The 26,367-nt window shown below is 35.7% G+C and overlaps 1 protein-coding gene across 3 annotated transcripts in view; it reads left to right on the forward strand.

Annotated features, from left to right (window-relative positions):
- LOC110460412 (methyltransferase-like protein 24) overlaps window positions 1–25,582 on the forward strand; it is a 33,857-nt gene extending 8,275 nt beyond the window's left edge. The window contains exons 1-7 of one of the 3 annotated variants that reach the window (XM_021513292.1): window positions 7,173–7,263; window positions 13,395–13,563; window positions 16,383–16,531; window positions 18,727–18,855; window positions 21,114–21,188; window positions 23,313–23,463; window positions 24,489–25,582. In XM_021513292.1, coding sequence (XP_021368967.1) covers window positions 13,408–13,563; window positions 16,383–16,531; window positions 18,727–18,855; window positions 21,114–21,188; window positions 23,313–23,463; window positions 24,489–24,806 — 978 coding nt within the window. In that variant the 5' untranslated portion in view covers window positions 7,173–7,263; window positions 13,395–13,407 and the 3' untranslated portion in view covers window positions 24,807–25,582. Of the gene's footprint in view, window positions 1–7,172; window positions 7,264–10,318; window positions 10,420–13,394; window positions 13,564–16,382; window positions 16,532–18,726; window positions 18,856–21,113; window positions 21,189–23,312; window positions 23,464–24,488 lie in introns of those variants that run through there. The other 2 variants (XM_021513291.1, XM_021513290.1) reach the window with 2 other exon arrangements.
- The last annotated feature ends 785 nt before the right edge of the window (window positions 25,583–26,367 follow it).

The raw sequence follows: 26,367 nt of genomic DNA on the forward strand, positions 1-26,367 counted from the left end.
ATGTTATATTTTGAGACTGATCATAAAAACAAAATGGATTAAAAGAAGAACTAAACAGATCTTTCTCATATTGCAATGATCGATTATATTTCTTTCACATTAAGTACTGTACTAGTAAATATGTGAAATGACAAACTCACTTTGAAGGTTGGCTTTCATACACATCAGTATTAAGTTTAGATCAAAAGTTACCTCAAGGTGCATTTACTGTTACCATGACTCGATCAAACAGATAAGAGGAAAGAAGAGAAAAGATCGAACTGACAAAGAACTAATGAAGATGGTACAAAGGTGGGCGCCAAGATCCCTCTGGGATCTCTTGGGTTTTTTTACTCTTAGGGAGTGAATTTCAGCAAAATTTGAATCGGTATATTTCATAAGAAGGTATTTTAAACATGTGTATGCCATTTTAGCAAATATGACATTTTTCCCCCGACCAGCCCCTTTAAAACAGTCCGGCATCATTAATAATCGAATCAAAAAGGAGAAATTCCCGTCCAATGAACGGTTATGACAAAAACGCAGGTTTCCTGACACAGGTATATTTTTACTAGGTTACGTAACATAGTTCGTGAATTCTTATTAAAAAGGCATACTGACAGCGGTGGTTAATACTGAGGTGATGTAAATTTCTAAGTAAGAAACGAAGTTAATTAATTATTTATCACGATAGGGAACCGTCATTAAATATCCACAGTTACTCTCCGTCCAGCATTCCATGGGTTACGCTCATTTTCGTTCTCTGCACTACTTGAATACATTTATGTCTCATTTTTACCAGTACGCTGTCGCGCTGTCCTATTCATGAACATTGCCAGTAAAACTAGTGTACGTACGTGTGTCATTCACCAGAGGGCGCATACAGAGACTTTGTCACGACACATTCCAGCTAGGGGTGCAGAGAGCATTTACAAGTGAGCTGAGCGTAACAACTGTAGTATCGGGGATAGGGTTAAGAATGCCAGTTGGTATTATGTTACTTATACCAGGGACAGGCAGTATATACGTCCCTGATTATATACACATTGTCAGTTTACTCTTTTAAAAAATATTCGGTCGTCGACAGCAATCGACCATCATTTCGTAATAAGAATGTGACATGCAGGCGAATGCCACGGGCGTTGCAAACGTTCCGCACGACCGATTTGACAAACACTAACACCATTTGGCTGTATAGTTCATAAATGATTCTTTAGCGGCACTAAATTTAACCCTTTCAACACTATAGACCATAATGGACTCATCCAGATCAATGCATGGTAGAGATTACTAAAGTTACATAGGGGTGAAAGGGTTAATGGTCGTAGCAATTACCACCCGCGTGGCAAGTTTTCAAGTTTTATTTTTACACTCACGCCACACGTATACGTGCGTAACAAGAGGTCACATAATACATAGTATACATTGATGGAAATAGTACTAACATAATATGACACATGATACAATTCATACAATAACAACCCATTTCAATAATAGTTTTAGCTAACTTATTTTAGATATGAAGTAGCTTCATTACTCCAGAGACGTATAATACATGTATTATACGTCTCTGATTACTCTTTGTATAAATTTACTTACTTTTGTTAAAAGTACCGTGTTACAAATTGAGAACATTCCTTTCATTTTGATATAAGTTGGGTTGACATAATAATAATAATTTGGTATATAAAGTTGTCTAAGAGCTACAACAGATACATTAGTACATTGGTATAAGTAGTGGTATTCGTCCCCAACACAGTTATTACATAGGGGACATAACCTTTCCTCGCGTGAGACTCTATTCCATCTTCCTGTTTCTATAGGAAATTTTATATTTGATGTTCTAAATTTACATATCACTTTTCGTTCATTACGATTTAGCTTTAAAAGATATGGTTCAATATTAAACTGAAATTTGAATAAGTAGTAAACTTGCCCTCGCGAGGAGGTTTCAACATCATGAAACCAACTTTGAATGAATTGATCGCATAATCTCTGCTTAATGATATTTTTCAAGCATTGTCTATTAATTGTACATGATATTTGGAAAGTCCATAAATTATTAAATCCAGTATTGTTTAAGATATCTTGTATATAAGTTAACCATTTAAAAATTAATAAAGAATTCTGGTGCAAATTGTACATTAACTTATACATTACACTAGATAATTTCGATCCTCCCGTTATGAGCTTATGCCAGAACATAACCATTCTAACACTGATTTCAATTTCTAGGGGATACCTTCCCAACTCACCATATACCATATAATTCGGGGTGCTCTTCCGAATGTTAAGAATTTCCTTACAAAACTGTAGATGTATTTTTTCGATACTTTTTGTAGTTTCATAGCCCCAGATTTCACATCCATATAATAAAATAGGTGACACAAGTGCATCACATAATTTCAGTTGAAGATCTACAGGAATGGAGCTTTTTTTGCTTGCTCTGTTAGTTTACTTTTGGCTTTTGTAAAAACACCATTGTAGTTTAATATTATTCCAAGATATGTGTACGAATCTTGTATTTCTAAAATCTCATTATTGAACGTAAAGTGATGGTCTCTTTTACTTTTTCTTTTTTCAAAAATCAAAACTTTAGTTTTTTGGGTATTAACTGTTAATTTCCATATATTACAATAATTTTGGAATTCATTCAATGCGTTCTGTAGGCCATCTGGTGTTTCTGACAAAAGCACTGTATCATCAGCATATAATATAATAAACAATTTTAAGTACAAACCTAAATTTTGATCAAGAAGAGCATACACTTCATTCAAACAAGAAACATTACGTTGATTGAGAAAATCCTCTAAATCGTTAAGAAAGAGGGAAAACAAAAATGGCGATAAGTTTTCTCCTTGTTTAACCCCGACATTGCGCATGAAAAAGTGGGATGTATCATTACCAATAATTACGCATGATTTGGTATTTTGATATAAATTATAAAGGACTTTGAATATTTTGCCCGTAATGTTACTATTTTGTAATTTTTTCCACAAGCCTGCTCGCCACACCGTATCAAAGGCCTTTTTAAAATCAACGAATGAACAATATAGCTTTTTACCCTTTGAAAAATATAAACTAATTAGGGAATGCAATATAAAAATGTTTTCATTAGTGGAATATCCCTTTCGAAATCCCGCTTGGGCGGAGGATATCGGGTTTACTTTATCAGATAATTTTGTTAGTCTACCATTAATTATAGAGGTAAATACTTTTCCCAAGCATGACACCCGAGTTATCGCCCTATAATTATCCGGATCGCCCTGATTACCTTTATTTTTGTATATAGGATTAATAATACCAACTGTCCATTCTTGGGGTATTAACCCAGTGTTGAGAATGATGTTGAAAAAATCTATATATAAAGGCAAAAACTGATTGAGAGTATTTTTTATATATTCATTCCGAATTTCATCGATTCCGCTCGCTTTATTATTTTTTAAGCTTTCTATCGATCGAATAATTTCCGTTTCGGTAATTTCAGCATTGAGATCTTCAGAGACTTCATCGTTATCAATATCTTCTAGAAGTTCTTCATTATTATCTTCCTCATAGCTAGCTGAATTTAACTATTTTAAATAGTTATAGAGTTCGTTTATTGGTATATTAGCTTTTGACGATTTTGGTTTACCCGAAAACCTATTTAGAATATTCCATAGGAATTTTGGACTCTCCTTTACTGAATCTCTTATTTTCTTTTCCATGTTGAATGCATAGGTTTTGTATGCTTTATTTACCTCTTTCCTGCAATTACGACTTTTCCTTTTCAATGCGTGCTTGTTAATATCATTTTTTAATTTACGAAAGTTCTGTTTGGCTTTGTGAAATTCTTTTCGAAGCTTTTTACAATTTGATGTTTACGATGGTTTGTTATTTTCATGAATGTTTCCGCGGTAAACAGATTTGCGACCGAATGACTGGTTGGCGGACGTAGTAAATATATCTGTGATATTTTTAGTTACATCATTAATTCCTGCATTATTTATTTGGTCGGCTATTGACACTCGGGTGGTAATAACGACGGCCTATCTATAAATAATAGAAAAACAATCGATTTCCAGATGGACGTTGATTGGTATCTCCGAACTCATGGAATTAACGCCATTCAGTCTCAGTACAATGCTACTTCGTTAGGTAATAAGCTAAGTTGTACGACAGATAACGCCAAGAGACTGCCCTGTCAGACACTCCACGAGCCAGACGTTAAGGCATGAAGGCAGTCAGATACAGATAGTTTATTTGAGTCTCATCTTCCGCATATACATAAAACATATGACGAAAGCCACTCTAAAAGAGTTACGAGAGACAAAGATTAATTTAAATGCATGTAGCTTTGACCAGGGGCGTTTCTAGGATATTTGAAAGAGGGGGCGTAGAATGAAATCTTTATTTTTTATGCAAAAAATTTTTGACCTTTTTTTGGCTAAAAAACATAAAATAATTGTGAAATGCACTAATGTAACGGTTCCTGACTTGGAGCATGTGTATTTTATAGTTTAAGTGTCATGGTGTTTATGTGTTTAATTAATGAATATGATAAATTGCCATATTCAATACAATATTTGCAGATTACGATATTTGTTTTTGTTTTTTGAAAGGGGGGGGGGGGGGGCGGGGCGTACGCCCATTACGCCCTCACCTGGACCCGCCCCTGGCTTTGACACCACTGAATCCTGATGAAGGGGGCTGTGGGTGGAAACAACCGGGGCTTCGCGCACTACACGTGGATCGTGACATTTGAGGGGGCCAGTAGAGGGGGCAACCTGACTGGTTTCGTCCGTTGAATCGCTTCCTGGATGGATCTTGTTACGTGTACAATGTATCTATAAAAATATCATGAATGTACCATACATGTTTCTCACTGCTACTGGTATCATAGTCTCTTCCCTCCCACCTAGGATTTGTACCGTATATAGCTTAATAGGTCACCATCATCTTCAAACATAACTGTCATCCACTACATTTTCGTTGTTCAGAAATTGGTGCACAGTGCGTTGTACCGGACACAATGTATAGAATGACAATGTGTTATCGCTGCTTTCACGGTCTATTGATAAGTTTATGCACTATACCATTATCGATATCCAGAGGTTACGCTCACTTTCGCTCTCTGCACCCCTGGAATATGTCATGGCAAAATTGAAGACACGAAGATAGCTGTTGGATTGGTCTCAGGTAAAAAAACAACACCTGACCAATCGCTAGGCTGATACCTGTCCTTTGAAGATTACAAAGGAGAGACGCCCAACTCCTAACTGAAGTTACAAATCATGATCATGTCCTAAGTACATTTACACAATAGCAGTTCAGTAATTGGTTTGAGTGACATCTGTCATTCATAGCAATCGGCCTTTCAGACCCCGGCCGTACCCGACCAGGTAAGCCAATTTAGCTGTCCTTTGTCTGAGACTGAATGCCCAGTGGACTGAGGTCACAAATGCTGTAAGAAAGGGGAGATAATCAATAAGTAAGTAACGATGAAGTCAATAAAGTGGAAAGGATAAACTTAATTGACACATTAAAATAAGGGGGAAAAAAAGGATTTTTGTTTGTTCATTTCATGATTGAAAAACAAACAAACAAAATTACTGAGTTGGCAGCGTTATTGATTTCCGTATCACTTGAGAGGATAAGCATTTCACACATAATCCCCCTTTATTAAGGTTATTGCATGGTTTTCGAGTAACATGTAATATGTCCCGAGTGACGAGAAATCATGCAATAACTGGCTTACTGCTTGCTTCCCAACTCGAACAAATCAGAAAAGTTGAGTAAAAAAAAATTCACCTGGACAATCTTTTTACCTACCCTACACTGCAGATAATTTACTTACATGTACATGTGTGAGTGAGTACCAATCATAACCAGGTAAGATTATCAATAGCCCAGTCTGAGTGTATCCTTCATAATGGATACAAGTGTTTTTGGATTACTATCCAGGTCCAGTGTCAGGGAAGGTAAGGGGGTCTGTTCAGAATACGGGAAACAATGTTGAATTTCTGACTACATTTTCAGTTTAATTTTCAAGATATGGCAAAGGTACAAGACATTGAAACCATTTTCATATATTCAATGTAAGGGTTTATCAATCCCTAAGGAATTCCAGTTTTTTACTCAATTTTTCTGTTTTGTTCGAGTTGGGAAGCATGCAGTAAGCCAGTTATCGTCACTTACCCTCGCTTCACTTGGGTGTAATAAATCCCTTGTTACTCGAAAACCATGCAATAACCTTTACATGTTACACATTTCCATGCCTCTAAGTGTTGGAAATAAAATCTGAAATCTGTACATGGTATAAGATGGACAAAGTAAAATGCATGAGTTAATCTGACAACAATGACACATGTCGACTTTAAAGGAAAAGTTTCATAAATAGAACTATCTAATTGACACAAGTTAAGGAGAAACAATTTGCACAAATAGTTCCAGGATATTAATTATATTTATGTCACACAATGGAATAAATTGAATGAAAGTTTGTTGTTTAAAATACGCTAAATAACGAATATAATGATATATTAGATCAAAGTTCAAATTTAGCACTTTTATCATATTTTTTATTATTATGTAACGCCACGGGCTGTTATCTAAGTCCGTGCCGTTATATAATAAAGAATTTTATGATAAAAGTGCTAAATTGGAACTTTAATTTTTACACCCTGATGAGTGCCCGTCCCTAAAGTCGAAACGAATGCAAAATAACAACGAGAACATATTATGGTCGACATTTATGTCAAAGCAACCGATAAACCAAGGAAATAAATAAATAATATAGTCTATGAACCAGTAGAAAGCGGAATAGCCTATATATAATCAGAGACGTATAATGTGTAATATACGTCTCTGATATAATCAAGTGGTCCACAATATAAGGGTCATCCTCTTTCATACAGGGGCCTGATAATTTGTTACAGCTTTAGATCGACTAAAACATGTAAAATTACTCTGAACGCCCTAGTTAGGTCCAAACATAGATGTAAAAAAAATCCAGGTCCCTGTGCTCTTTCAGACGAAGTTCGTCTTCTAATTAAAGTTGGGGAAGCTATCAAAATCAATATAGCATGACGCTCGACTTCATCACCACTACACAATGACTAGTGATGATGGCCGCGAGCACCCTCCACTGATCAACCCGATACCACGGAATTAGATTAGATCTAAGTCCGTGCCGTATACTGGAGCAGTCGTATTTTGCTTCAAGCTGAAAGTGCTCTTGGGTTGAGCTGGGGAATTATATATATATATATTGGGCTGAACAGTGTACGAAAAGCTAACTATAAGGTAAGTCATATATATAGTGCGGGGCGTTGTAAAATGCATACATACGTCTCTGTGGCTACCGAATAATTTGACGCTCTTCATGCAGTCAGGGATGCGTAGTAGACCACTACACATCCCTGATGCAGTGTAGGGTTGTGTAAGTGTGTGCATGGCAGAGGAAGGGTGTAGTCATGTGTGTGAAATCCTAACGGTTTATCGAATGAAGTTTGTTTTAAAGATGTCAAGAGATTCTGAAATATATATATATTAAGAGCAGTTACTGTTTGTCCATAGGAGCCTGAAGTTCTGTCAATCACAAACCTCCCTAGGATTTTACAACTGACAATTGAAAAGCTATATAAAGGAATACGTAAAAGAATGAACCTAGCAAGCATTCCTAAATATTTTACAGAACAATTGAAAAGTCTATGAACTTCAGATGTTATTTATCCCGTGTAGCAGCCCCTGTCTGGCCTTGCCTTTGGCAGTTTCCTCTCCTGTTACATTGGTGCTTGTGACCAACCCTTGTATGCATGGCAAGGGGATACCTGAACCTGGGTTGTAAATAATTGTGTCTTCGGGGGCGAAGACTTAGAAAAAAGCGGGAGGAATGTGATGGAACCGAACTCACAGGGCAAATCGCCAGCGAACAGGTAGCTCAATTGGTAGAGCGTCTGTCTAGATATTGAAGGGTCCTCACCGGGGTTCAAACTCCGGTCTTGCTGTGCATTTTCCTTTCCTGTTACACCTGCACTAAACGAAGAACCAACACTTACACATACTGGGCTTACGTATTACAGGCAATGACATACCAATTCATTATCTTTTGCTCCTGATCCAGCTGTCATAGATATGGAAGGGCTTGTTATATGAACCAGATATGGGCTTATTTGTGGATAAATTTGAAAGCTTTTTGATTGTGAAAGTTCATCAGAACATATAAAGGCTGGCTTCCATTATCAAGTTTCTCTCCCAGGCACCATTATGATTCATCAAGGACATTAATATTCCAGTCAATTGCAAGCTGTTGACCACTTTCACCTGCTGAACTGAACCCTAGGGATGTGGGAACAATGGATTACTCCGATGGTATACATTATACAATGTGAAGGCCAGTTCTAACATCTGTGATGGACTTGATCAATATTGGAGGGGTCATCTCAAAAGCTTCATAAATGTCCAGAATATATGCTGTATATTATATGCTGTATATTATAAATTAATTGTCAAAAAGTTTTCTTCAGTGAGAAAATCATGGAAACATATATATAAAAAAAAGTACAACTTTTTAGGATGTCTGATGCATGTAATATATGTCTGAATATAAAGCATAAACACAGAAAAAACAGGGAAACAACACCTGGGGATTGATCCTTTTGTTTTGCAAGGATATGTAAATATTAATCTTTTAGGAGGCCGACATATTGGGACTGAGAGTGACATTTGTACTACACTTTATTCCTTTTTAGTTGACCCCATCACATTCATGAAGTTCTGTCGGTTTTGGTCTCCACTGATGGTAAACATTAAATGTACGTTGTCAAATATTGGTTTATCCCTACCCCACTCATCATTGTCGTCAAAAAGTGGTTTATCCCCACTCCACTCATCGAAGTCATCACACAGTGTATCTGGGTAAAGTTGGGTAGTGTGTCTAGTTGCTGAATAAGTACTGGGCGACTATCTCTGTAACAGTTAACCATTAAACAGTGAAATGAATACTCCTCGCCTTCCATTTCTATTATAGACCAGCTGTTGACAGGTAGGATATGTGTAAATATATATTTGATTTTGATAGTGACCGCTGTGATAAAAAAGATGGTGATTTTACATACTGTTCATCATTTTGTGTATATGATGGTGTCAAGTCTGTAATGTTGAATTTGTATATGATGGTGTTATTACTGTACAGCATCTTGTGTATATGATGGTGTTGTTACTGTACATCAGCTTGTGTATATGATGGTGCTATTACTGTACACCAGCTTGTGTATATGATGGTGTTATTACTGTACAGCATCTTGTGTATATGATGGTGTTGTTACTGTACACCATCTTGTATATGATTGTGTTATTACAGTACACCATCTTGTGTATATGATGGTGTTATTACATACTATACACCATCTTGTGTATATGATGGTAATATTACTGCACACCATCTTGTGTATATGATGGTGTTGTTACAATACACCATCTTGTGTAAATGATGGTGTTATTACTGTTCACCATCTTGTGTAAATGATGGTGTTCACCAGCTTGTGTATATGATGGGTGTTATTACTTTACACCATCTTGTGTATATGATGGTGTTATTACATACTATACACCATCTTGTGTATATGATGGTGTTATTACAGTACACCATCTTGTGTAAATGATGGTGTTCACCAGCTTGTGTATATGATGGGTGTTATTACTTTACACCATCTTGTGTATATGATGGTGTTATTACTGTTCACCATCTTGTGTATATGATGGGTGTTAATACAGTACATCATCTTGTGTATATGATGGTGTTATTACTGTACACCATCTTGTGTATATGATGGTGTTATTACAGTACACCATCTTGTGTATATGATGGTGTTACTACAGTTCACCAGCTTGTGTATATGATGGTGTTATCACAGTACACCATCTTGTGTATATGATGGTGTTATTACATACTATACACAATCTTCGCTGTGAATAAACGTTGCTCCACTTAATTTTGTGTATATTTTTTTTACAATGTATACACTTACATTCCCAGCCTTAGAGAAACCTATCTATACTGAACCCAAGGCAAGGTCGATGACATCTGATTTTGTTCTTTAAAAAATCCTTATAGTTATGGTAAAACCAAAAAAGAAAAAAAACACTTGAATTGCTTAAAGCTCTATATGAAGGTGTTACTACACCTTAGGCTACTAGGAGTTCCTTCAAAAAATCTTTAACTTTGTGTACCTTTAATTTTGTCCCATTGTGGGGGGACATGAATGCGCCTAGTTCTTTTTTTCTATTTTTACTACTAGCACTGTATTGGATACCCAGTACAAAGGCAAGCCTGGGTCAGTGTTACAACAGCATTTACCTGGCCTGTTTGGGCTGACTATGTTAATCGGGCGATCAGCACGATCTGTAGCCATATTGGATATACACTTATAACAGCCACAGGTTTGAGGGGAAGGTCAGGTATGGATGCTGCTTCACATGCTTTGTTTATTAGACAATGCTATCAGTTTTGTATAATTTTACATTTATATATCTGAAATACTAATAGATATATTGTTTGGAGACAATTTTGACGCTATTTATAGTAATTGGGTATTGGCTATTTATTGCCTGTTTTACAGTTATTGCTAAAAAAGAAGACATGTAAGATATCAAGATTGATCTGCTGCCTTCATGATCTTTTCTTTTTCTTTTCTTGTCTTCTTTTTTCCCTATATGCTTTCTCTTGGGGCGTTGTGTGCTGAGACACCCGTTCTCAGGTGACCCTGGCTGTTGCCAGTACATTATATACACCCCACAAAGAGTTCTTTGTTGAAAACTGAACAAAAAATGTTGTGTTCAATCAAATGTTTTGGATTTTAAAGGTAAGGAATTAATTACCAAAGGAACAATTCTCTGATGATTTGAATAATTAGTTTCTTGCTTATAGGTTTTGAATACAGTAATTTAAAATATATATTCAATAGCATTTATGATCTGCTATGATTATAAATGAGGAAACAGCAAAGAGAAAAAATAAAAATAGCATGTATGTTCGTGTGTATGCGTGTGTGTGTGTGTGTGTGTGCATGTGAGAACCTACTTTTTTCATGTTTAGATATTATGTTAAAAATGAAAAATGAACAATAACAAAAAAATACAAAAAAATTGATGCATCCCTTATTTAATGATATTGTTACATTACATTATAGGTAGTTGCAACCATTGTGTTTAAACCCCGGACCTTAAGAGTGTATCTAAAAACTAACACGAATTACAAGTGATTTAATATAATAACGGCCTCGCACGTTGGTTATGCCCTCCAGTCTAACAATAACAATGTTACAAGACCTAGCTATTGTTTGTCGCCAATCAGCAGTCATGACCAGAGATTACTGAAGCGGTTCACAAATTATTATCTGTGGTTGTAGGGCCTTTACAACCAGCCAACATCTTTCTCAACTCCCTGAGGAGCATACAGCCAGTGCTGCCATTTTGGCGCTAACAGCTAGCATTCAACAATTCTAGAACTGCCCAATTGCAACCACATCCTCATTTACAGCTGAGTAGACTGGAACAAGTGGAGTAAACTATCTTGCTCAAAGATACAACACAGTGCCGTGCAGTCACGAGCCTGGCGTCCTACCACTGGACTACTGTGTGTCCAAAATAGGTTGCTAATCTGGTATTGTTAGTTTTAGAATTATATTTTGTTGTAGACAATGTTGGTGAACCATTACATCTACAAAATCTGGGCTAAAGGAAAGTTACAGGGTGTGCTATACAGATGTATATACAAATATTTAAGTATAAGGTCATATAAGTAAAATGACCTTACATATTGTGGGTAATCAAACCTAAAATGGCTCACTTGAAGTGGGACGCTGACGCCGTGAGGATGTTACATTAACCCCCCTATTCTTCTAATAGACAAGCTAAAAAGTGTAACAGGTTTCTACCTTTGAATTTATATACATACTGTATATGAATTTCAGTGATATAGTTTTATCATTAATACAAATTTTCCAGAGTGTTTGGCATTAAGATTTATTTATCAAAATCAATCGGTCACAAAAACATAAAATAATTATCAAAATAATTACCATAATTCGGAGGGTTTGGTGGAAAGGTCATAATATCGGTTGATCTGCTATTTTTGTTTACCTTAGATAACCTGTGCCTTCAAGTAAGAACTTACATTAGTGAACCAAACCTCTAAAATATCAAGGATGTCACAAAAAAACAACGAGGATAAAAAGGATTTTAAAAGGAAAAACAAAAACCTAAGCAAAAATTGGACAGAAGCAAACAATTAAAAAATTATATAAATTAATATATCTTTTCATTAGTGATGGTCTGATGATCAATTATAATCGAAAATTGATTGGTTTGTCCTTTCCGATTCTGATTATTGATTACAAATTCCATTTAAAAAAAATTGGTTCTTCATTAAAATCAAAGTGTTAATAATTAATGATTTCAACGTAAAAAATGTGTTGAAAGTCATATATTCTTATGATTTTTACTATATGATTGATGAAACTGAATAAAAATTGCCCTAAAAAGAACGAAACCTTATGTACCTGGTATAGTTAACAACTCTGTCTATTTATGTTATGGTAGTGTATAGTTAACAACTCTGTCTATTGATGTTATGGTAGTGTATAGTTAACAACTCTGTCTATTGATGTTATGGTAGTGTATAGTTAACAACTCTGTCTATTGATGTTATGGTAGTGTATAGTTAACAACTCTGTCTATTGATGTTATGGTAGTGTATAGTTAACAACTCTGTCTATTGATGTTATGGTAGTGTATAGTTAACAACTCTGTCTATTGATGTTATGGTAGTGTATAGTTAACAACTCTGTCTATTGATGTTATGGTAGTGTATAGTTAACAACTCTGTCTATTGATGTTATGGTAGTGTATAGTTAACAACTCTGTCTATTGATGTTATGGTAGTGTATAGTTAACAACTCTGTCTATTGATGTTATGGTAGTGTATAGTTAACAACTCTGTCTATTGATGTTATGGTAGTGTATAGTTAACAACTCTGTCTATTGATGTTATGGTAGTGTATAGTTAACAACTCTGTCTATTGATGTTATGGTAGTGTATAGTTAACAACTCTGTCTATTGATGTTATGGTAGTGTATAGTTAACAACTCTGTCTATTGATGTTATGGTAGTGTATAGTTAACAACTCTGTCTATTGATGTTATGGTAGTGTATAGTTAACAACTCTGTCTATTGATGTTATGGTAGTGTATAGGTAACAACTCTGTCTATTTATGTTATGGTAGTGTTCTCACTTTATTTGGGTATTCAGTCCCATAAAATTATGAACTGATTATGCAATCGATCATCGATCGGTTTACTCCTTCCGATTACAAACATATTATCGATTGTGATTTTAAACTGAGTCCTTAAGGATCATTCTTTTCTCTTACAGCTGCCACTCCAAGATGAGGTCGCCATATCTGAAGATGATGATCATTGGAGTAGCCGTGGTGTTTGCATTATTAACCTGGAACCGGATACATACAAGCCATCTATTCTCAAAACAAAATACAAAATCTACTGGAAAAAACCCAGGAATTGATGATTTGAATCCAGATGCTGTACGTATTCCGTTCGGTGATGCTTATACTCATAAACTTGCTAATTATTGAAGGTTTATAAACCACATTCTGTTGGGAGTTGTACATTGTATATTTAAGTCCTAATTGGCCACATATCCTGAAAGAGCTTGGATGAATCAAGACAAATTAGTTTGTATGCAATCTTTTTCAAAATGATATAAGGGTTGAACAACGCTAGCGCCCGGCTTCATGATAAATATGTACATGTGTATGTAACCAATTTGCATTCATACCAGCATGAACACTGCAAACAATGCTGCTCAATCCTTCTTTATTTACATCTGTGCTTCAACCCACTTTATGAACATTACCAGCAGGAATGCATTTCATTTGAGTATGAAAGCAAAAACTTATGATGTTATGGATTAACCTTGTTCAATGAGAGTCGTGTCGCTTTGCTTCGGATAACATGGAGAATTCCCCTGCGTCAAACGCTTGAATGATTACGTTCAATTCTTGGCGCCTGAATTTCATTTAAATAAGGTTGTTCCGCCAACTTTGTTTAAAGGACGACGCATATACAAAACACAGTAATGAATTAATTATTCAAGAACAAATGCATAAAATCAAACAATTGTTCTATAAAGTAAAAATGAAAATATATGGATTTTTGAACGTCATTGTTTTAAATTTTCATACTGGTGTATACGTAACAGCCACTTCTTTCCCCCCCCCCCGCTGAAAGTTTCTGCGGGCAAAAAAACAACTAGCTAATTTTTTTTTCCTCCCTGTGAAAATAACTAGCTGACTTTTTCCCTATCTTCATTTTTTTGTATTGATTTTTAGGGTGGAGCAAACTATTAGCATGCTGATATTGATTTTTAAGGAGGGGGGAACTACGGTTCTCTACCCCCTTGGAATTGATTTGTGGATGGATGGGGGAGGAGCAGGAGGGTTGTTTGCAGGCAGATTCTTTCCCCCATGGAATGATTTTTAAAAGAGGGGGAACTATTGGTTGACTGATTCTTCCCCCCCCCCTCTGTATGAGTAACATGTGGGGAAACCAACAATAGCTAGCTAATTCTTTGCCCCCTCTGTATTAGTGACTTGGGCAAAACAATTGGCTAGCTGAGTCTTCCCCACTCTGAATTAGTAACCAGGGGTTGGGAGGACCATTGGCTAACTTATTCTTTTCCCTTTTGTATAAGTAGTAAAGGGGAAACTAATGGCTAGCTAATTCTTCCCCCCATCCCCCCTGTATAAGTAACTTGGGGAAACAATTAGCTAGCTGATTCTTTCCCCCCTCTGTATTAGTAACTAGAGGGAAACTATTAGCTAGCTGACTCTTTCCCCCCTTTGTATTAGTAACTTGGGGAAACTATTGGCTAGCTGATTCTTTCCCCCTCTGTATTAGTAACTAGGGGGAAACTATTGGCTAGCTGATTCCTTCCTACTCTCTGTATTAGTAACTAGGGGGAAATTTTTGTCTAGCGGACTCTTTCCCCCCTCTGTATTAGTAACTAAAAGGGAAACTATTGACTAGCTGATTCTTTCCCCCCTCTCTGTATAAGTAACTAAGGGAAAACTATTGTCTAGCTGATTCTTTCCACCCTCTCTGTATTAGTAACTAGGGGGAAACTATTGTCTAGCTGATTCTTTCCCCCCTCTGTATTAGTAACTAGGGGGAAACTAGTGTCTAGCTGATTCTTTCCCCCCTCTGTATTAGAAACTAGGGGGAAACTATTGGCTAGCTGATTCCTTCCTACTCTCTGTATTAGTAACTAGGGGGAAACTTTTGTCTAGCGGACTCTTTCCCCCCTCTGTATTAGTAACTAAAAGGGAAACTATTGACTAGCTGATTCTTTCCCCCCTCTCTGTATAAGTAACTAAGGAGAAACTATTGTCTAGCTGATTCTTTCCCCCCTCTCTGTATTAGTAACTAGGGGGAAACTATTGGCTAGCTGATTCCTTCCTACTCTCTGTATTAGTAACTAGGGGGAAACTTTTGTCTAGCGGACTCTTTCCCCCCTCTGTATTAGTAACTAAAAGGGAAACTATTGACTAGCTGATTCTTTCCCCCCTCTCTGTATAAGTAACTAAGGGAAAACTATTGTCTAGCTGATTCTTTCCCCCCTCTCTGTATTAGTAACTAGGGGGAAACTATTGGCTAGCTGATTCCTTCCTACTCTCTGTATTAGTAACTAGGGGGAAACTTTTGTCTAGCGGACTCTTTCCCCCCTCTGTATTAGTAACTAAAAGGGAAACTATTGTCTAGCTGATTCTTTCCCCATCTCTATTAGTAACTAAGGGGGAAACTATTGGTAGCTGATTCTTTCCCCCCCCCCTCTGTATCAGTAATCAGGGGGGAAACTAAAGGCTACCTGATTCTTTCCCCTCTCGGTATTAGTAACAAGGGGGAAACTATTGCCTAGCTGATTTCCCCTCCCCCCTCTGTTTTAGTAATTTGGGGAAAACTATTGGTAAGCTGATCCCCCCCCCCCACATCTGTATTAGTAACTAGGGGAAAACTATTGGTTAGCTGATTTCTTCCCCCCTTGTCATTTTTTTCTCTGAGGGAAGAAATCAGCTAGCTAATTCTCTATTTGATGACTTGGATGTCTGTTTCTTGTTCTTAACTAGGGGGAGATAAGCTAGTGGTAAAATGCAATCGAAAAATTCTTCATAATAACTTAGGGGCTGGTATAGCAGGTCTAGTATGGGGTATATTTTTCAACGTTCCATCTTTAATTTCTATTACGCCAGAAGTCATGTTTGGCCAGAAGGTACCATGAATAGTGTTCAGCAGAAATCTTTTTTCAGTTGATGGAAATGTATACTTAAAATCCTTTCATTTGTAGTATCAGAATATTCCAAAAGGCATTTACACATGTATGAACCGCACAACAAAAAACTACGAGTACAATTTTAATACCGAACTGTACCTGTTACCGGGGAAGGATGAGATGTGTGCGATGACAATGCAGGACTTGGAAAAACTTTATCAAATGTGAGTTCTTATCATGCATCTTACTTTTTTCNTTCGTTTTTGTTGTTCAACACCCCATTTCTCGAATAAATGACAACACTTCAAAACAAAGTTGGTTGCAAATGAAAGTTTACTTCAAACTCAAAAACATACCATAGTCTTATTGCAATCAAATGAAACACAAAAAAGTTACGATTTTTTAAATAAAATACACTAATTAAAAACCTCGTTAGCTGAAATTACTTGGTGGCTGGGTCTAAGGGGAGGTAAATCTTGCTTAGCAGTCTAAGAGTTAAATATGTTCATTTAAAGATCTCCTTAACACTACCGGAAACTAACTACACATAGGAAACTGTTTTTCTGGCATGGCTGTACTTTGGTAAATGCTTTCTTGAAAAGGAAATGATACATTGAAGGACTTTTATGAAAAATAATTAAGATAGTGTTCTGATGGTAAATATTAGCCATTCAGATTGAGATGTCTCGCCTTTGCCCCGGTTTTATCATCAATGCACATGTCAAGGTTGGTTGGTCTAGCACTTGAAATTTCAGAGAAACTAACTTAAATGCGAAAACTAAATCCTGATGGAGATGCTGACAAAGTCAATGGACCATGAAAAGTAGGCCCCATCCAGCATTTGATGTATGGGTTGGGATGTACTATGCATCTATGGTCCAAGTTTGGTTCAGTGAAAGTAACTGAAATGCAAAACACTTAATGTTGACACCACTGCCGTCGCTTGAAAAGCAACCCCTTATTCTCGATTCCAATACTTCGTGGCAGCGAGACAAAAAAATCAGCATGCTAGACCGGGATTTGAATGCTGAACTTCAGGTTGTTACATGTGTATATATTTCTCTAATGGACTGAGCTAACCAATCAAGGGGAGAATCCTGTCCCCACTGTGTTATGCCATTATATCTGCAGAATGAAATTAAGGGGAGGTTACTCTACATATGAAAAAAACAGAGTGCAGTGGGACAGGGACCCTTGACAGCTTTTAATGGCTGATCTTATCACATATCCTTTGAATGACTACAGTAAAACCTCATTTATTTATAATGCCCTTCATTTCATTTGCAACTTATCACTAACACATCCCAAAGTCCTGTTTTCTCTTTTTCTTAATTACTCAATTATACTTTGCCCTCATTTTAATGCCGTTACCCCTTTATAATGCCCATCATTTCATTTGCAACGTGGCTATTCACCAACACATCCCAAAGTCCTGTTTTCTCTTTTTCTTCATTACTCAATTATACTTTGCCCTCATTTTAATGCTGTTACCCCTTTATAATGCCCATTATTTCATTTACAGCTTTGTTAATTGCCAACACATCCCAAATTCCTGTTTTCTCTTGTCCTTATTTCTCATTTATACTTTCTTCTCATTTTAATGCCAGTACCCCTTTATAACGCCAAAATTTCTCAGAACAAATGGTGGCATCAGGCAGTATAACGTTGTTTTCCTGCATATTTCCAAGATGGGTGAATTGACATTATAATTATTAGAGAGAAAAGTCACTTAGCTAAGATTGTTTGAAAATAATTTATAAAAACTGTTAACCTCAGTAATGAATTAACATTTAAACAGAAATACTCTGATACAGTCCAAGTTAGCATCAGCTACTGATCTTTTTATTCAGCAGTAGAGAAATAATTACAAATTGATTTGTTAACATGTAAAATGATACAAATTTATTGTGTATTAGATATGATATACCGTAATTGCTGTAATTATAGCACCCAGGGCACTTAAAAGCTGCTTTAAACTGAAGGCACTTATTAGGATAATAAAATGTGAGCTACGGCAGAAAAAGTTGTGTGACAGCAACCATTGTTGTCAGCAAAGGATATAATAAACTTTCCAGTGTTTCTGGAGATTTGGAAATCAAATATTTTATCAACTTCAAAGAAAGTCTAGCCATGCTCACCATGCACACATATAACTCTCTTAAGTAAAGCATTTAAATTAAGTACTATGAATCATTCGCTGGGTCTGGTCAGGACTTGCAAAGGTCTACGTAATTTCACCTCCTCAAAAAAAGGGGGTCAGGGTCACTTTTAGGGGCAGGGCACTCATTATGGCCACTATGGTAAACTCAACTGTTGATTGATATAAAGTGTACAATGTACTTATAAATTAAAACTCAAATGAGATTTTCATGCATAATACTTCGATTATATCACCATGACAACTCACTTCGATTGACAGGTACCTAAGCACAGTACAGACTATATGCAAGAGACCTATCCGGCTCGGGAACCGGAATGATGGCGGATGGGACCTGTGTGTAGAGAAACAGTTTCTGACACCCGGGAAATGCCAGGTCTATTCCTTTGGGTAAGCATAAAATCCAAACAACAGTGCTTTTATTCAGGGTACTGAGGAATTCAAGTGAAAACTTACAAGTTCAATTTTGACAAACAGTAGGAGTTAAACAATGGCTATAAAGATAAAAATTAACTTGTAGAATTCCCTCAACGAATACATAAATAAAAAATGGCAAGTTGAAAAAAAAACATCAATAAATGTCATCATTAAAAAAATAAACATGGCATTCAGTGCAATCTGAGAAATTATCTCCCTTTATCTTCTAAGGATATTAGCTTGAGGTAATGTTTTAGGTAGTTTGAGGTAGATGTCTTACTTAAAACCATATATAGTACATGTTGGACCCCTCACTTACTTAATGCAGGTATTCAGGTGTGTGAAATGGACCATACTCATTTTATTAATAACTTGAATTGTTGGACAGGTAAGGTGATGGGACGTTATAATTAATGCTTGTTTGATTCATTGCATGATCATGAATTGGGCTTAATCTACAAATTTTCTTCTGACATTGATGCTTCAAAATATTTTGTTGTGGTTAAGAAATTATTTTGGTATCAATTGTCTACAAGTGAATTTTGAGTAGGGTGAAGGAAAATAAGGCAAAACACTTTCCATTCAATGTGGCCACATTTACTAATATATATATCTGAGGATGACACCATAGACTTCATACACAAAATAATGAGTGAAAAGGAAAAGAAAACGGAAGCAAAGCAGTTCAACTGTAAGAAGAAAAACCAAAATATTCAAAAGGTTGAGTCTTCCCATTAATACAGACAAATATGATGGAGTGTAATATCTGGATATTTGAAAATTAGCAAAAAATGGTCTGAAAAGATTGGAGCAACCTGACAAATAATGTAAGAACTTTCGTCCACAGTATCTTGGATTATACGACCAAGGATTTAAACAACACACGGAAGAGGAACGGAAATGATTAATGTTTAAAAATATAAGTAACACGATTTTAAACAATAACAAAGGTGTAGATTTTAGCGGCTATAGTACCATTTCCAACAGAGTCGGTATTGGTTCTTATTACTGTAGGGAAGTGACTTTCTCATTAGGAAAAGTTCCATTGTGTTGATGGGATTGCTAACCACTGATCCTTAAGTGTCTTTGGTTTTTTTTCATATTATTCCCGACAAGTTATTGGCCAGGAGTGCATCACGTGTCCATCGATAAAAACCGATATTGACTTGGAGCGTGTGATTTTTGTTGAAGGACTGGGTGTTTCTAAAAATGACGTGACTCCAAACAAACGCGTCGTCCCGCTTCTGTAGAATTTTGCTGTGATTGTTTTTCAGATTGCTAACACTACTGTTTTGAAAATAATAAAACAATTGTAGCCTTTGGCTGAGGTCGATACCTGGATTTATCGACCTCAGCCAAAGGCTATAATTGATACGTATCATTTAACACAGAGTTTTCCTACATTCTCATTGGTTGGATCACAACCATGTGGAGGTCGGTGATTTGTGATATCGACTCTGTGTTTCTGTTCTTTAGAAACATCAGGTCAATATCAATTTTTATGACATTATTTCAATTGTGACGTCACAATATTTTCTGTCAAACACAGTTATTTCCTCAGTTCAGTTTTCCTACCTTCCATCTTTTTTAATAATTAAAACATTATTTAGTATGTATAACATATAAGCATACAAACATAACAGTAATGGACTTAAATTTCAGTTCTGGTTATATTGACCTGAGAAAGTGATATTGACCTTGCCTTCATCTCGGTTAATCACTTTCTCAGGTCCACATAACCACATACTCATCACGACAAAAGTCCATAATTGATCAATATCACTGAAATCAGTAGAAGTTATTTTTTTTGCAGCAATATTGCCAGATTAACTTAACCCCTATTTGTCCCTGGCCTTCGGTCCTCAAGGCTGTGATGTCACAACTGTCCAATAAATGAATAGTTTATAAGACAGTTGGGCAACTTAATGGACAGATCAAACAACTTGCTAGTACTTGTGACATCAAGCTAAGTTTAAATTTGTAAATGTACAGGAAAACCTTGTTATATGCAGCGATGATTTGTTCAGAGAAAATTTAGCTTGATAAAGGAGATTGGCAATAAATTGAGGAAAATGTACAAAAAGAGCAAAAAGGATTTTGAAAGAATTGAGAAGTTAGGTGGCGAATGAAATGAGCTTTCAATTTTTTTTTCATCGGATACAGTTATCGGTACATTATACATGTTATTTTCAGTCTTGTTTTGAAATACCCGTCTATTTTGATTTTTACAGGATTAATTACGACTTTACCTTTGACGATGCTGTAGCTAAGGATTTTGACTGTGAAGTCCACTCATTTGACCCAAGGTAAGATATTAAATTGGCTTCTTAACGGGAATAAATCTACAGTTTAATGGGGATAAATCTACAGTTTAATGGGAATAAATCTACAGTTTAATGGGGATAAATCTACAGTTCAATGGGAATAAATCTACAGTTTAATCAGAATAAATCTACAGTTTAATCAGAATAAATCTACAGTTCAATGGGAATAAATCTACAGTTTAATGGGAATAAATCTACAGTTTAATGGGGATAAATCTACAGTTAAAGAGGAACCAGAACTAACACGTTTATATCAATAATAAACTGATTATATTGATTATGTAATCGATATCAGAATCAGAAAGGGCAAACCGATCAATTTTCGATTATAATCGATCAGCCGATCCTATTATAAATAGAGGATAACACTATAAAATCACGTCATGTCGTCCAGTTACACCAACACTGATGAGCAGGGAATCACTATTGCTCCACAAGACCCAGTAAAAAGAATAATCAAGGTTGATAAATTTGTGTGTAGCGAGAGTGTACATGTGTTTGATTAAATTAAGCCCCCTCAAAGTCATCTATTTACTCTTTTCTCTTTGATCAGTAACAGCTCACGTATTTCAATGCAACCAAACATCTAGCATGTGTTTTGGATCCTTGTTTACAAAATGTATTCTGCAGCCCACAACACAATCTGCTACAACCAGAATTTAAATATGTATATTGATTGAAGTGAGACATGGAATATATGTCCATGTTTTATTCATGACTCTTGATACATCCTCTATGTCAATACATGTATAGCACTGTACGCTGACCAGCAGCTTGTTACAATTTGTATGATATCAAAGCTACAAGTGTACTTGTCAAAAACTTGGGGCAAAAACTTGAGCAACGTAACCATTTATTGATGGAAGGACATTTTAAACATTGCGGTGGGGCTGGAGGTTTGTTAATCAAACTTTCATCTACTCCACAGGATATCAAGTCATGATCACCAGACAAAAGCTTCTGCTTTAAAGAACAAGTACTGTAAATCATTGACTGGGCCTGTTCAGGTCTGGGAGAGGGGTCCATATACTTTCAATTCCTCACAAAAAACGGGGGAAGGGCACTACTTACGGCAAATACGTTACTGACAAATTCATTATGTACAAGATATGTAAGATTAGCTTAATTATGCTACATATGACACTGTCAGAAAATAAAATATTTAATAATAAACAAGTGATACAAATGTATTTGCTTACTGCCTCACAGAAGTTAACCTCCAGCTAAATCTATTTATCTAAAATCTCAGTAGCATCTAAAACACTATATTTTAGTTCTATTTATGTCGCGGAAAAAAATTATTTACAAATTGCAAACAAATTAAATTGTGTGCTTCTGTTTTTTATATTTATTTGGTCGGGTATATTTGAAACTCCCAGATACTTAAATTTGATCTATTTAATTGACAATCAAGAAAAGACTGATTTAAATTCTTCAAAGTAACATATTTGAGAAAGTTTCGGACACCTGTAACTGTTGCATGTTTTCTGAATCAATAAAAATTATAATTATTTTTCAACATATTTGTTTTTTTATACCCCTTCTATAAATCAAGTCTGGGGTAAACAGTATTGGCTTTGTCCGTCCATCTATGTGTCTGTCTGTGCTGAGTGTGGTTTTAAAGATTGGCATCAAGCTTTGTATATAGTTACATTGTGGGGAGGTGGTGTGTTGCATCCTAAAAAGAGGTCACTGTGACCTCAATTTGACCTTTAACCTTGACCTCAAGTACAAAAATAATGGTTTCCGGAGCTTATTTTTAAGCTGTTGTTTCATGATGTAGTCATCAATCTTTGTGTATTATAAGGAAAGCAGTGTGTTGCACCATAAATGAGGTGACTGTGACCTTGTTTTGACATTTACCTTGACCTCAAATTTTAAAATACAGTGTTTCTGCAGCAATTCTCCACAACTACTCAATGCCTGGGCTTCAAACATTGTACATGTGTTGGGAGTAGGGGTATCCTTTAGCCAATGATTCAAGTTAAATCTAGTTTTACTACAAAATGCAGTTTCTTTTTGATAAATAAGTCAACGTTATAAATCTTTTAAATCATTCTGTTTATTTCCTATCCAGACCAGTAAATGGTTGTGTGTATTTTACAGTATGAACCAGGAAAGCTACCAAAGAAGTACCAAACCTTTCGTGTACTTTCATGACGTTGGTATCGCTAGTAAATCACGTAATGTGATTGGGAATAAAGAATGGAGGATGTTGAATCTGAAGGACACAATGACAGAACTAGGACATAAAACTGTAAGTACATGTATGCATGATGGAGCCCTGAGAGTATTCTCCAGGGAAACATTTTTGTATGTTGCCCCTGTGATATTGGAAACACATCTATTGACGGTCTGAATTAATTTGTTTTGTCTTTAGATTTTTGAAAAGGTCTGATGTTTGTCTGTTGTTTTGATGGGTTTTTTCAGTTGCTCTTGTAAATTTTCAATGTTATATGTATATTAATTATATAGATGTTATTAAGTCATGTGAGAAAAGTCTCTATTTAGCTGCAGTGTTTCGGTCACCTTTTTGTCTATCGTTGTGTGCCATCTATCTGCATTTACATTTCTACTGGAAGTTTCTCTATGAGCATTATTAGCATAAGAAACGGCGTTCATAGGGCTATGAACACAACTGGATCAGCATATTTTCAAAGCTTTTCCTAGCTCCTGCCTAGAATGGTCTAGTGGTTTTAAAGAAGAAGACAAAAAAGACAGATCACGACTTTGTCTCAGACTCCCTACCAAATACAGTTTCACTAAAAAGTGTCTATGACAAAGTTCATACAGTGAACATAACAAAATAAATAGCAACGATCACTCTACGTCCAAGTCTTCGGACTTAGCCCTTCATCAGGGATGGGTCTAAATTGGCGAGACTGGTGATGGAGGAATTCTGGATTGATAAACTCTGTCTTTGTTTCCCCAGTGGAATCAACAGTAGGTACATGTAGTAGTGAGGGTGTCATAGATTATGACATCAAGTTACTCTGATGTCATCAATTATCTTGTGACATCATCAACAGTAATGTCATGGAATTCCTGTTTGTGTGTCACTTCCTGTTTTCAAATATGGATATGACATAAGGGTGAAGACCATTCGATCCATGATGAAAAGGCTAAGCCTGAAAGCCTTGACATAGAGTGACAGTTGCTGTTTATACAGTTTTATACTTCAGGTGACCATTTAGGCCCATGGGTCCCTCGTATAAGAATACCTCAAATATTGTCGTGAGATTCATTTATTATACATGTATTTTACATTTGTATTTTTACCAGATTCCAGATGTTATCAAGATGGACATAGAATACTGGGAATGGGATGTTTTACCTGATCTGTTAACTTCTAGCCAGCTACCCAAGCAGCTTGCCATTGAGTACCACCTTTGGGATGCAAATTATACTAATAAAAAGGTTCTATGGCTGCATCGCTTGTGGATTCTGAAGGATATATACGATGCTGGATACAGGAGTTTCTGGCTGAATAGAAACTTACCATGCACATTCAAGTCAAAAGCAACATTAGATTACATATATGCTTGCCATGAAGTTTCTTATGTAAGAACTGAAAATGACGTCCGACCGAAAACGAAATAGTGTTGATTGAGATGTTGTACTCGATGGTGCAGCTTAAATAATGAAGTGGACTATAAATCTATTGCATAATATGGTCTGGATATATGTTTATGTGTGAATATTTGTATTTCTATGCATTTGTGACAATTTTCAGATTCCACAAATCATGACTGGACAAAGAATCTGCAAAATAATATAGGATTGAAGGAGTGTGATTATACAGTTTTTTTTGTAAAAGCCTTTTTTTATGGTCAAAATTTTTGGCAAATGTCAAGATAATCCAATTTTGACAGATTTCAGATCAAGTGGCCTTGGCAAATAGTTCATTTTGCTATTCATTCACCAGGATGTGTTGCAGTAGTATTTAAAACACAGATTCTGTTGTTGTTGTTGACACAATAAGTAAAGCAACTATACTCATTGAACAAGTCATAATTATCTCCCTTGTTTAGGCCCGAGGATGAACATACTGTGGTTTACAGTACTGTTTATAAGGTTTTTGACAGTCTGATGTTTACATTGTACAGAACTGAACCAATCAAGCATGATATGTTACTATTGAGACTGTATAATCTGTAATAGTTTGTTATGGACAAAAGCAATGTTCCACTGGTGTTTTAATATTACAGACCCAGGGATCAATCTAGGTTTTAGGGGAAATTACCTTTTTTCTGATTTGGGGGAAATTAAAACTTTGATACAAGGCTCTAGCATCATGAAGGTGAAAGATAAATGTTTTGTTCGAAGTATATTTCAATTTTCAAGCTTAAAATTGTAGAATTTTTGTTTAACTGAAGTGGAGAAAATGTATATATATGCAGTATTTGCATTTTAACTGTTGAATTTTAAGAAAACATATATAAGGAAAATAATTTGAAGAAAAATCAGCTTTTTTCTTGTTGAAATAGGGGAATTTTGAAGCAAACGGGGAAATTCAACGAACGGGAATTTTTATTCTGAAGGGGAAACTACCCATAAATGGTGGTGAATCAAGTCTAGATTGATCACTGCTGACCATAGTGTTCTTTTTTTTTATAACTGTGCCATATCTTGTATTATGTCAAGATATTGATATTGACATAGATATATATTTAGTTTACATTAGACATAATACAAACACACCGACACATGATACCTTATACAACATCATGATCAGAACAAGTAATATTTCACTGAGTCAAGAAGAGTAGTTTGATCGATGTGTGTTCATAATTTTTATACAGTATATCTAATAAAGCAAGAAAATATTAGGTTGGTAGGAAACTAAATAAACATACTTTAGGCCAAGCAAAAAAAGTAGTCTTTCTCATGTGTTATATCTGCAAAAAAAATATATGAGTAGGTAGGTAATAAATTATATTAACTTGTTTAACTTGGTAGTCCACAGGACTAGTTGAATAGATTCTTTACTAGTTCTTCACCAATGTAACTAGTCCACGATTTCTGATAAGGAAACATCAGGACCTAACACGAAACATCAAAAGTGATCGACTGCAGGGGACTTAATTACTACTGCTTTAAAATATGGTGAAAATTTACGAAAATTTAGACAATTATTATGTATCTTTTTTTAAGCAATTTT

The sequence above is a fragment of the Mizuhopecten yessoensis genome, unplaced genomic scaffold (genome assembly GCF_002113885.1).
Source record: "Mizuhopecten yessoensis strain PY_sf001 unplaced genomic scaffold, ASM211388v2 scaffold10389, whole genome shotgun sequence".
Lineage (NCBI taxonomy): Eukaryota > Metazoa > Mollusca > Bivalvia > Pectinida > Pectinidae > Mizuhopecten > Mizuhopecten yessoensis.